At 38.3% G+C, this 13,703-nt stretch overlaps 1 protein-coding gene across 1 annotated transcript in view; it reads left to right on the forward strand.

The window, feature by feature from the left end:
• The window catches only part of FIG4 (FIG4 phosphoinositide 5-phosphatase), a 74,920-nt gene extending 61,711 nt beyond the window's left edge, over positions 1-13,209 (forward strand). Inside the window, exon 23 of the mRNA XM_061989610.1 lies at positions 11,488-13,209. Coding sequence (XP_061845594.1) covers positions 11,488-11,665 — 178 coding nt within the window. The 3' untranslated portion in view covers positions 11,666-13,209. The remainder of the gene's footprint in view (positions 1-11,487) is intronic.
• The last annotated feature ends 494 nt before the right edge of the window (positions 13,210-13,703 follow it).

A 13,703-nucleotide genomic window follows, 5' to 3' on the forward strand; every position in this document is an offset into this window, starting at 1 on the left:
GTTCCTCTTTTTGTTCACAGAAATTCCATGAAGGGAAAAAGGGTAGAATTTTAGTCAGAGCTGGACTTATTTTAGCACAATCTATTATCATGTATGTGAGGAGAGACTTTGAGTCCTGTAGTGTAATTGCTGTTGGCTGGCACAGTGCGCCTGTTCCTGGTTCCCTAGTACTCATTGCGGTGGAGTAGAAATAATGCTGTAGAAAAACCTATTCTCAGTCACTTTCCAAATGTACTTCTCTAGGAGTACAAGAGATCTCATCGCATCCCAGACAGGGAATTGAATGTTTTAATTCACTGCAGCATTTCTGGAATAGACTTCTGTGCCTGTGCAGTATAGAAACATTGCTTGTGCACTATATTCATCCATAGATATCTACGCTCTCGTTTGGTTTTGTGGGGCACTGATGATGCTCAAGCAGGAAACTCTTCAGTGTTTAGATATCTGCAGCATGGTCCAAGGCTATGTTCTCCTTAAATATTTGAAAAACGCAAGAAGTCTTCAGACATCCATCGTGTAGTCAATCCCTTGATGTTAAGTGTGTTTTGTTGTGTTTTTTTTTTCTTTTTAAAGCAAGACTACCTAGATTCTGCCAGTCTTCCAAGTATTGGTCAAATATGACTCAATGGAGTAGTAACCATGTTTATCAGCTGTGTATGAGTAGTATATGAGCTTTCTTACTGTTTGTTTCTCTGTATATGCACATTAAATATATTATTTTGTCACCAAGACAAAGGTAGTGAAGTAAATTTCAGTAAACCATGGAGCATTCTGTATTTCCCATTTTTGTTAATGAAATGTTCTACTGGAGTATTTTTAATCTATAATATTACATGAAAGTATAAAAGTAAAAACAGAACAGTACATTTTCTAATTTTAATGAAGTATTTTACAACCCTAGTTACTTTTGAAAGCTGATAACCTCAGTTTAGATCAAGTCTCCTGTTCATTCAGTACTTTCATATGACTTCATCAGTAATAGGTCTGTTTCTTGGAGGATTAGATAAAAAATAGCTTTATATTTGTAAACACGATATTGTCATATGCATGATAGGTACAGGACATGCTTGAGGACAGGAAGGCTTATCAGAGGGACCTGGACAAGCTGCACTGATGGGCCAAGGCCAGTTGTATGAGGTTTAACTGAACCAAGTGCTGCATCTTGCGCTTAGGCCACAACAACCCCAAGCAACATTACAGTCTTGGGGATACGTGGCTGGAAAGCTGTCTTGTGGAAAAGGACCTGGAGGTGTTAATTGACAGCCTGCTGAACATGAGCCAGCAGTGTGCCCAGGTGGCCAAGAAGGCCAAAGGCATCCTGGCTTGTATCAGAAATAGTGTGACCAGCAGGACCAAGGAAGTGATTGTCCCTCTGTACTCGACACTGCTGAGGCCACAGCTTGAATACTGTTCTGGACCCTTGACTACAAGAAGGACATTGAGGTGCTGGAGTGTGTTCAGATATGGGCAAGGAAGCTGGTGAAGGATCTGGACAGTAAGTCTGATGAGGAGCTGCTGAGGAAACCGGGGTTGTTTAGCCTAAGGAAGGGGAGGCTGAGCAGGGACGTCATCACTCTCTACAACTGCCTGATAGCAAGGTGGAGGTTGGTCTTTTCTCTCCAGTAATGAATGGTAGGACAAGAGGAAATAGCCTCAAATTGCATCATGGGAGGTTTGAATTACAGATGAGGAAGAACTTTTTCACTGAGAGGGTTGCTAAACACTGACCCGGGCTGCCCAGGGAGGTGGTGGAGTCCCCATCCCTGGAGATACTTAAAAGATGCATAGATGAGGTGCTGAGGAACATGGTTTAGTGGTGGGCTTGACAGTGTGAGGTTGGTGGTTGGACTTGATGATCTTAAAGGTCTTTTCCAACTGAAATGGTTCTATGATCACTACTTTATTAACTGCACTGAAGAAAAGGTCGGTATTGAAGTTACCATCTTTCTATGTATTCACGTACTTGGAGTTCAGGGGAGGGTTCGTTATGTTGAAAGGCGGAAGTAAATGAATAAAGGATGTTTAGAGCATTAAGGATATTTATTTTTTACATTAAACTCCTGCAAAATACATAAATAGTTTCTTGATGCTGCTGTGGAAGCAGTGAATCAAAAGGCATCATAATTAGTTAAGAAATGACTTCAGAAATTACAAGTTCTCTTAGATTCTTGAGTGTGGTGATAGTTTCACAGTGCAGTGCTTTTTTGCACTCTGTTTCAGTTGTGCACACCAATATGTTGCTTCAGAGCAGAAAATTAAACTTAAATGAAAGCTTTTATTTACAAAATAAAGAATAGTTATGAATATTCATAGAAATTATAGGTGAAGAAATTGTTTATATTCAGTCATCAGTTTACACTAAGCTTAAATTAGAAAGGTATTTTCTCCTGGTAAGGTGACAGGCTGGATTTCCTTTCTTTTTAATTAAAAAAATGTACTCTGCACTTGAATAGGTCACCTTCTTGCTACAGCAGAATGTAGTAGCAGTTTTTAGCCATAGCCTCCCCTTGGAAATTTCCCCAAAAGATCTGAATAGATACTGAGATTTTTTTTACTTAAAACTCATTTTATTGCTTCCTTTTCTTGGAAACAGGATAGCCATGCCTCTTAATTAAAACAAGCACTGCTTCAGCTCCTTAGAGATGCAAATGTCTGTGTTAAATTGAGAGTCATCTCCCTTCTCTCCTTAACTAAAAACTCTTCACCTCTATGATGTTTGAAGTTTTCCTGTTTGGTGATTATTTGCATTCATTTTGCTTTGAGATGCCCTGTACTGGATCTCATATTCTTTAACAGCTGCATATTTAGAGGCATGTATGATCTAAAGTTTTGTATACCTCTAAATTAAATAAAAGTATGTAGCTCACTATTGGCTTTGGTTCAGAGCAGAGATGAGGATTCTGTCGTTCTCCAGCATTTATTGACTGTGAGAATTCACTTGAAATTAACTGGTTAGGCTGTCTATATATTACCTGGAATTTGTCATCTGTCTGAAGATGAGAGATTGCCCTTCCCTGGGATTTTGAATAGCTTTAAGCACCGTCTATGTGCTAATCTTTTGCAAAATGGCTTGACTAAGCCTGCTGTTATTGAGAGTAGTTTCGTTTTATGTTCTGGGGAAGTGCTTTTAAAGTTGCACTTTCCCAAGTACTTGGTACTTCTTGCTGGCTAGAAAAGATGAGAGTATCGGTAATCAACACTGCACAAAAGCAGTAATTTTCTTATTTTGGGGTTGAATGTCCTGTTCATTTTTAGTCACTCATTTCAGAAAGAATACTACTGAGAAGAGTCTAGGGAAAAGCAAAAGTATGATCAGAGTGGTAGGACTTTCTAGAAAACAACTGACTGAGGACTGAAAGAAATATGTAAGTCCATGTTGTGATGGTTTATGAAGTGCTCTACTGAAGTTTGGTGAGATGGTTTGGATTATGATTTAGATTACAGCGTGTCTGGATTTGATTGGAAAAGTTAACAAAATAGCTGAGCCAATTCTAACAGTTCATTGCCACCGAAAGGGGGAGGTCCTACTCTTTCCCTCCTCCCTTATTATGTACTTTTTCAGTTAGAATCATAGAATAGGGTTGGAAGGGACCTTTAGAGATCATCTAATCCAACACCCCTGCAGAAGCAGGTCAACCTAGATCAGGTCGCATAGGAACGTGTCCAGGCAGGTCTTGAAGACCTCCAAGGAAGGAGACTCCACAACCCCTCTGGGCAGCCTGTGCCAGGGCTCCCTCACCTGAACAGTGAAATAGTTTTTTCTTATATTTAAATGGAACATTTTGTGTTCTTGTTACTTGTGCAAGCTTCGTTACTTGTTACAGTGGTCCATAAATCATCAGTCAGCAGCAAACTAATTCGGCAAAAAAAGGGGCAAATTTCCTGGTAGATAAATGAGATTTAGACCGGTGAAGGTCCCAATTATCACCAGCACCAGCAAAGAGGAGACAAAACCTTAAGGTCAAATGCAGCATACTGGTAGAAACCTTGTGTAACGACACCTTTATGATGGATGTGGAAGCAGAGCATGAGCTTTATCCAGTGATCCAGAGAAAATGGCTTGAACTCATTCTGATTGAGATCCCCATGTATTATTATTATTTTCCATTCATCTGTTCTGTACTGAACACTGAGCTTTTTCAGGTGAAAAAAGCTCATGTGCCTAGCATTTTTGGTAGAGTTGTCAATTGAGATGCTGAATATTAACAATAAAACTGTTAGCATTTATCTGCTTCATGCAAATTTAGATCAGAATTTCCTTTGTTGCTGTCTGTTTCAAATTAAAAAAACAAAACAAAACAAAGAAATACAAAAAACCCCACAAACAAAACCCCAAACCAAGATTTTTAATACTTGAATGTTCACACTTGAACTCTGGATTGTCCATATTTTCTCCCTGTCTACACTGAATCCTGAATTAAAATCTGCAACTCTCACACCATTCACTGACATAGAAAAAAACCCCACTACATCAGTGGCTTGTATAGCTTGAGAAGGACGCATGAATTGTGATGAAACTTAGAGATGGGTTTTCAAAACCTAAGAGCTTTCTTTAAGCCTGAAAAAAAATACTTTGAGCTATAAAGCAGTAGTTCAGTACAATTCTGACTTGACAGGGGCCTTATTACTGCAACCAAAAAATGTAGTTTGTCTGTATCTACTGTCCACCTGGTTTAGCATTTCTGTATGTCATGTATTACAAGGTAATGCATTAGTCTCACAAGACCAGAAGAAAATTTACCTCTTATAACCTCCCTTTTTTTTAATGTGTCAAAATGTGTTCTGTTATTAAATTTACCTTTTTCTCCAGTTTTAAAATAGAGAACTATTTTATATTTTCTGGTACAGTGATTACTGTTAAAATACTTCAGAAGTTCTGTGGCTTGAAGCTTGGGGATTTAATTTTGGGGCTAGTGGGCTGGTGTTTCTTACTTTTGCAGTGTTGAAATCATATCCTCTGAAAATGTGACTATAACAAATCCCTGTGAAATATTACTGTAAATCAAGTTCTTTCTACATTGTGTATTATCGTTTTGTTGAATTTGGGGTTTTGTAGTATTAAGAATCTAGCAAAAACCAGAAAAATAACATTATGCCACCTTAGCCCATCTACTTTTAGACTTTTTAATGAAAATTTTCAGGACCTGTCTTCAGTCTGTCTCTTTGTCTCCTCTGTGAAGTGACAGATTTCTGTTCACCAATTTGAGAACTGTCTTCCTCAAGTAACTCTCTTTGAAAAAGTAACTCAGTTTTCCCATCTACCGATACTAGTTTTATCCTGTACTACCCCTAGTTTTCTGTGTGTCTTCCAACTTTGAATTTTTAATTAGTTTGTGGCCAATGTAAATCATCTCTACTTAAAGATTTATTTTTCCGCTGGGATCACATTTCTGTATCAGATGCTCTGACCTTGTCTCGTATTCCTTCTGTCTGCATTGTAGCGAAGTTGCTTCTATTTTGAATTGTAAAATGCTCATTTAGATGTACACCTTTGTACAGAAAGTCTCTTCTTTCTCTAACCTTTGAAACTGTACATGCTATTGGAGTTCTGCATAATTGTTGTATGACCTGGATGGAGTTTCTGTAAGATGCAAGTTGCAGTTATTACTGGACAGAGAAGGTTTCCTATTTTTCAGTCCTCTTCACTAGCAAAGATTATGACTGAAACTTTGTTACATGGAGGTTTTGGTGTCTAAGGAAAATTCTGTTGAAGAATTTATTCAAGAGCATAGCAGGCAATTCAAAGGAATGCTATTTATGTGGGGGAGGTGGATCCCAACACAGCACAACACAAAACAAAAATAAACCAAGCAAAACCTCTGGGTTTGCTAGAGTTTGTAGGTCAGATATATTCTCTTAGGATTCAAATAAGGCAGTAGAGTACATTTTGTCTTTAGATGTACTACAGAGACTTGAGGAGAACTTACCAATGTGGAAACAAATGTGGTGAGTTCTGGTGACTGCTATGTTTCTGAGAGCTAAGCACATCACCGTGCACTTTTCCTTCAAAGTATGGAACATAGTCTCTGTAAGTGAAGATTTTATCTGTATCTTCTCTTACTGTAGAGACAGTGCTACTCTTGGGGAAGCGATAGCAACAAGCCTGCTCACAAGTGGGATGAAAATAAAATGTGCTTTGCATCTTGAGAGTGCTGTCCTTCCTGACGTGGTGTTTATGTTCCTATCTATGTAATTTTCATTGGGACGCCAAAGAGCTGCAGGTCTCTAGGGAGATCTGATAGCCAAGTCATAAATAGTGTGCTCTCCTTCATGGCTGTATTGTAAGATATTAAACTTAAGTAGATTAGATTTTTACATGAATAGTGTTAAAGAAATGACTTTAATTAAATGACTGGATAATACAAGCACTCTACAAATAGTTACAGCTTAATACAGGGTTGTTAATCAAAATTGACATGCATGAACATGTGGTTCTTTCAGTGTATTTTTATCCTGTTGAGGCAAGTAGGTGGAAAATTGAGATTTAGTTACTAAATACTCAAAATGAAATATGCTTTGCTGTCCAGCTTGCATTGTGCCTAAGGAAATGACTTTTGACTCGTTAGTGCTTCAGAAATGTCATGTGTTTAGAAGCAAACCAATAGAGAAAGCATAAAATTAGTGTTGTGACTATGTTTTGTTCTTTTACTTAATCGTTCACTTGCTGGTGGACTATACAGGCCCCCAGCTGCATTTGAGAAAGTGACATCTTTTGCTGTTTGATGGTGACAATGCTGACTTAGTACAGTGTGCTCATGTCAAATATCATTCCTAGAGTCTCAGCTTGAATGCTTTAAATGAGATAAATAACTGCATAAGCTATATGGGGGCTTTGAACAGCAGTCTGCTTTTGAAGTATCTAGATATAATGTTTGGTACCAGTTCTGGAAACATCCACCTTAGTGTTTTATAATAAACTGGAAAAAATGATAATGAGAAGAAACTATCACTTGGGGTGGGGGGAGGGATGGTGGAGGAAGGTTAAGAATTTCCATAGTAGTATTCAACCTACCAACAGAAGCTAAAATAAAGCACTCATTTAGTGAAAGCGTAATAGCACAATAGCTTCAGCTGTTTAGAAATGAGAGTTTTGTGTTGTTAAAGAAAAGCATCAAAATAGCAAGCACTTTGGAAATTTTATCCTATTCATCCAGACAGGTAACTTGCTCACATTTTTAGTATTTGTTTACATTCCACTGCAGTGCAACAGAATTCTAAGACTAAAAAGCCTAAACAGGGATTGCTATACAAGCTAAAATAAGGAAGAATAAAAATACATTCTAGGCCTTAAGGCTTCACTTTTTGCAAACTCCTAAGCTTTATTTTTTCCTCCAATTCTAGAATGGCCAAATGTTTCTGTGACATAACATAGCACATTCTATCTACACCCCAGTAAAATGTAACTGGGTTTTAAGTGTGCATCGAAACTTCTCTGGATTTGTTTTGTCGGATTCCATGGTATACCTGTATAAGTAATTCTGTCATTGCAGTAAAGGCATAATCAATTGAATTTATTGCTATGTAAAAAGGGGAAAAAATACTTTATTATGGAAAGATTTTTATTTTATATACTATATCCAGTTGCAGTGGAGTATTGGGTATACTATACTACATGACACATTGCAGTCATTTTATAAGATTAATGAACCATTGGATGATGAAACGGCCAACAGATTTTGTAGGCTTTTATTACAATAAGAGAACAATTTTTGGGGGGGAAATTTTAGTAGAGATTCTGGTTTTATGAGTGGTGTCAAACACCAGATTATTACTGCATTTCGTTTATATAAGGACTCTGCCATCATTCCAGTTCTTCCTTGTTTTTTTTTCCTTTAAAAGAGATTATACACATAAAAATAACTTCTTATGTCTTGAAGAGCACCCAGATAGTGAGTCATGACTGGCTTCTGTGGAGTATGGCAACAACGCTAATAACCTAGTAACATTGCCTTTGGGCTGGTTGATGTTTGCTTTTAGGAACAGGCTATTTTGACAGTGTCTGCGGTAATTTCTTACCTGAGAAGTTTTGAGCCCAAAAATATGTGCATGTGCTAATACAACATTTAACAATAGCATTCTGACTTTTTTTTTTTGGCCATTGGCATTGTGTACTTGCTTTACATAATAGCTTATTGAAATATTTAGAAAATTTGTCTTCAGTAGCTAAAATAATAGAAGACAAAAGAAAAGATAGTTAAAAAGTCTCAGGTATTAAACATAATTTTGGTCCTTACTGCATTATCAGAGAGGATGAAGTGGACCTTGTAACTCTGTGTTAATGGAAAGTTGACAAGGTTGATCCGAAAATAACTAGTGTATGAGGAGAGATGACATACACTTGATTGTCTGATTGTAATGTGGAGGAGAGGAACAGAGAGTGATTGTTCACCATGTAAGAAGTATGAGCAACCAAGGCCCAGGTTAACAAATGTCATATCAGACACAAGTAATGGAACTTATTCCCACAGGATTCTCCGAGTCTCAGAGATTTTAGGGAAAACTAGTGAACACCTTAGTAAATCACTTTTCATGAAACAGCAGTCCAATTTCAAATTTTGCTTTGGGTAGATTCTGTTTGCTGAAATCCAGGAGGATGTACAGGAGAACAGATTGTTTAGTACCTGTTTTAATAATCCGTCCTGCAACATTGCTTCTAGTTACTCTGTGAGACGGGCTACTGGGTTCTGTGGAATTCTGAGTCCACCTGTAAATGATCAGCTGATGTAGAAAAGTAGTCCATGTATATGGTGGTAGGGAAGTGAGCCTTCCAGAACTGATGTCTTTGTTGTGATGAATACCTGGGCATCTTTGTTTATATGGAGTATTTATAAAGCAGCAATATTTTCATAACTATCTAGAAAGTAAATTAGCTTCTCCAGATGAAATAAGAGCTAAAAATCTATAAAAGTGATGATTTAGAAAACTCTAAATCATGTGTGCCTTTTTTTTTTTTGTAACACAAGTGCATGGCATCCACTGTTCTAGATAACTGTAGTTCTGTCATGTTTTTTTATTCCTTGGAGTTAATTTCAAACTTTGTATTACTCTGAATCAAATAGTATTGCCAGAAAGGAAAGTTAATGTATAGGTTGCTTTCAGATGGCAATGTATTAGTCATTGAATGTTCCACTGTGGAATCCAAAGTGGTCTGCTAGGACACAGGTAAAACATCTAGCAGTGTTGTATAAATAAATTACTGTATTACTAAAATATTGCTGGGGAATGTACATTGTGTATTTATGAATACAGATTTCACAGTAGTTTAAGTGTTTAAAATAAAAATTACTACACGGATATTTTTAGTATCTGTTCATTTATTATGTATTTAGATATAAGTAGTTTTGTGCTACCTTGCAGTTGGTTGTGGAGAATGCATTGCTACTGAAGAGCTTGGCTTAGAACCATAGGGTATTAAGAACTGGAAAGGACCCTGGAGGTCACCTGGTCCAGTCACCTGCTTAGGATCAAATGCACCCTCAGTAAATTTGCAGATGACACCAAACTGGATGAATATGTAGAACTTGAGGACAGGAAGGCTCTTCAGAGGGACCTGGACAGGCTGAAGCAATGGGCCAATTGCATGTGAGGTTCTGCACTTAGGCCACGACAAACCCAGGCAATGCTACAGGCTTGGGGCAGAGTGGCTTGAGAGCTGTCTTTTGGAAAAGGACCTGGAGGTGTTAATCAACAGCCAGCTGAACATGAGCCAGCAGTGTGCCCAGGTGGCCAAGGCGGCCAATGGCATCCTGGCCTGTATCCAGAAATAGTGTGACCAGCAAGACCAAGGAAGTGATTGACCTCCTGTACTTGACACTGGTGAGGCCACAACTCAGATACTGTGTCCAGTTCTGGGCCACTCATTACAAGAGAGACATTGCGGTGCTGGGGCATGTCCAAAGACAGGTAACAAAGCTAGTGAAGGGTCTGGAGAATAGGTCTTATGAGGAGCAGCTGAGGAAGCTGGGGATGTTTAGCCTAGAGAAGAGGAGACTGAGAGGAGACGTGATCACTCTCTACAACCACCTGAAGGGAAGCTGTAATGAGGTGAGGGTTGATCTCTCCAATAATGAATGATAGAACACAAGGAAATGGGCTCAAGTTGTTCCAGGGGAGGTTTAGATTGGAGAAGAGAAAGAACTTTTTCACCGAGAGAGTTATTAAAGCATTGGAACTGGCTGCCCAGGAAGGTGGTGGTGTTACCATCTCTGGAGATATTTAAAACATGCAAAGATGGGGTGCTGAGGGATATAGTTTAGTTTAGTGATGGGCCTGGCAGCGTGAGATTAGTGGTTGGATTTGATGATCTTAAAGGTCTTTCCAAACTGTAGCAATTCTACGATTCACTTGCCTGATGAATATTATAGGGAGAGAGGTTCCACAGCCACTCTGAGCAACGACTGATTATGGTAGAAAAAAAATTTCTTGTATTTAATCAGAATATTCCATGTTGCAGTTTACATTTCCTTATTTCATCACACATTCCAAGAAGAGTCTGGCTCCACACAGACACTTTCCCAGTAGGTAGCTGCAGGTAGCAATAAGATTCCCTTCAGCTTCTCTTCTCCAGGCTGAACAAACCGAGCACCTGCAGTCTTTCTTTGTATGGCATGTACTCCAGCTTTCTAGTCATCTTGGTGACCTTTGACCTTGGTGGACTCATTCAAATATTTCATTGTCTGTCTCATACTGGAGAGCCCAAAAGTGGGCACAGTGCTCTCAAAATGGTCTCTCAAGCCCTGAATAGAGAGAAACAAAACACTTTCCTTGACCTGCTGGCTTATGCAGTTTTCAGGGGTTAGAGTTTAAAAGCTGGCTTCTACCTTATTAATGAATCTGATTGACAGTAGTGCTTAGAAAAGGTCTGGCATACTCCAGTTCTTGTAGAGTTTCAAACTTCATGTATTTCTCATGAGTAGGTTTGAATATTAGGATTCAAAGATAGCACCTGTTGTATGAAGCTGTCTTATAAAATATTTTCATAAAATACCAACAGTCCCAATATGCACAGTGCTTTTGCTGGTAAAGTCTGGTTCCTGATAATTAGATGGAAATTTCTTATCTGATAAATTCTTTCTCTATTTTGGTGCAGGGTATATCACTTTCTCATTATAATTGCTAATAAGTGGATAGCTCTGTGAAGTTCTTCTATTACCTGCTGCAATGCATGGCACAAATCGGTTTCAGCCGGGTACTTAATGACTGTAGCAGATCTGAGGAAGGATGAAGAAATGAGGGCAGGGTGGAGGGAAGTGAGAAAGTATTCTATAATATGATTAGTGACAACTTACCCAATTACCCTACTTGGATAGCTGGGTCTTACCATGTCTGCAGTAGTGATAAAAATCGAGGTAAATGAATTTATTGGGAAGTTTCCAGAGACTGTCAGATATATTTGAGGGAAAATTGTTGCTTTTCTCTCTCTGTGGAAAATTTTCACCTCAATTCCCAAATATTCACGTTTTTTGTTGTTTTGTTTTGTTTTTCCAGAATACCCATCTCCTCTTTTTCTCAAGACAATATTTATGAAGTCCAGCCTCCACGAGCTGATAGGAAATCAATAGAGATTTTTCATGCACACATTCAGGCTGGAAGAGGAAACATGCAGCCCCTGGGAAAAGATGACTTCCTCATGTACAGGGAATACATTCGAAACAGATACCTGTAAATACAAGCTGGATTCTCCTGCCAAGCCTACGGTACTGATAGGTCATCAAAATAGTTTTAGAAAGGAAATCTAGTTTTGTTATTTTGAAGTAATAAATTTATTATCTAATATTTCTGTTTATTATTTGTTGCTATTATCCATTTGCAACATCATGCTTGAAAAAAGTTATTTGATACCTGCTTTTCTGCTGAAAAACAAAGTGTATCTTCAAGGACTAAGTGAATAATCAGACCATCTACAGTTGCTGAAGAGTACATAACAATTTATGGTGAAGAAAATATTGCATCTTTAGGTTTTTATCTTAATTTCTTACCTTATTATGTTGGCTAATAAAGCTGAAGTGACTTATACAGACAATAGTTGTCTTCTTTGTTCCATGACAGCAGTCTATTTTTTTACAGCAGAATGTTTTCTGATATTTCTTGAGATTTTTAGCAAACTGAGTGCTAAAATGGCTGCTTGTAATTTGCTGCTTTCTTAAATAAAACTGAAAAGTATGTGACATGTCAAAATCAAATTTGCATCAAGATACCCACCCTTTAGATATTTGTAAATATTAATAAGATCCCCCCTCAGCCTTTTCTAGACTAAACAGCCCCAGTTCCCGCAGCCTTTCCTCATATGAAAGACATTCCAGTCCCCTGGTCATCTTGGTGGTCCTGTGCTGGACTCTCTCCAGAAGTTCTCTGTCCCTCTTGAGCTGAGGAGCCCTGAACTGGACACAGGACTCCAGATGAGGCCTCACCAGGGCAGAGTAGAGGGGATGCAGAACCTCCCTTGACCTACTGGCTACACTCTTCTTGATCCATCCGGTCATTTTTCTTGTAAGACAGGCATTATCCTTTTTGCAGCAGACTCCATCCCTGTGTTTGTGCTCCTGTGAGATACTTTTGGGTTCAAGCCTCCCAAGAAATCAGTATCTGTAAGTGACATACAGAGACTGAATCAGCTTGAGTCATGCAAGAGGAAGCAGTGCTTGGGTTAGGCAGGACTGAACATCGTGCCCAGTGCTAGGTAAGAAGTGGGAAAGCAGCAGGACTCTGAAATTTATTTAGTTTGGGCTTGTGATTAAAACGTTTCTCAAACTTAAAAAAAAGGAAGAGAAGTCTATTATTTGCAATTGCAAGCTAAAATCCCAACGCTACTTTCTAGTCCTTTGCCTTTAAAAATGCTGACAGTATCAGCAGCATCCTTGACAAACCATGTTATTCTGCAAGCTTCTGGTACAGACCATATTTTCTGGAATAACTGTTTTAGAGATGTCAGCCAACTACTTGTACTAGATGTAGAGAACATGTTTGTGTTCATAGTAAATCTCTTGCAGGCAGCTCCTGCAGATTCTTGGCTGCATGCTGCAAACATATTCTGAATGTTTCAATATTTTATGCAGTAAGTTGCCCTTTCATCAGTAATTCAATATAAGAAAAGATGCAGTGGATAAAGGGAAGAGAGAGAAGTTTCTTGTGACAGAAGTTCATGTGTTTCGGGGAGTGACTTGTATGCAGTCAGTGAAAGAACATGGCACCTCAAGCTACCCTGTCATTTTTGTGTCCATTCACTTCTGTAAATTGATTTTGTAAAATTTCTTCAATAAATAAATGGAGATGCAAGAATTAAATGTCACTCGAGATAACACTTCATTGCAGCTGTCAATATTGTTCTTTGTCTGAAAAAAAATGAACTGTACTGAACTCTTTTATCCAATATGAAAAATAATTTGAGGGAACAAATGCTTGCTTTGGGAAAATGTTGAGCTGAAGTCCTTATCCTAATGAAGCAGATGCAGGCTTTTCTTACTGCACTTAAACTATTGCAAAGAATGTTTTTAGACTATCACAATCCTTATGATTTTGCTGTTCGTGGATGCTGGTAATTAATAAAAGTTGCCTTTGAAAGCTCACCACAGTTAGCCACAGATATAAGGCAGAAGGTGGTGCTTTCTCTTTCAGCATCTAATATTATTGCAAGATAGAGGAATTGTGATAACCTTACTGGTCTGAGACAAAAAAATATGTTCAGCCTTCAGCAATTAGCTAGC

This window comes from Colius striatus, chromosome 2 (genome assembly GCF_028858725.1).
Source record: "Colius striatus isolate bColStr4 chromosome 2, bColStr4.1.hap1, whole genome shotgun sequence".
Classification (NCBI taxonomy): domain Eukaryota; kingdom Metazoa; phylum Chordata; class Aves; order Coliiformes; family Coliidae; genus Colius; species Colius striatus.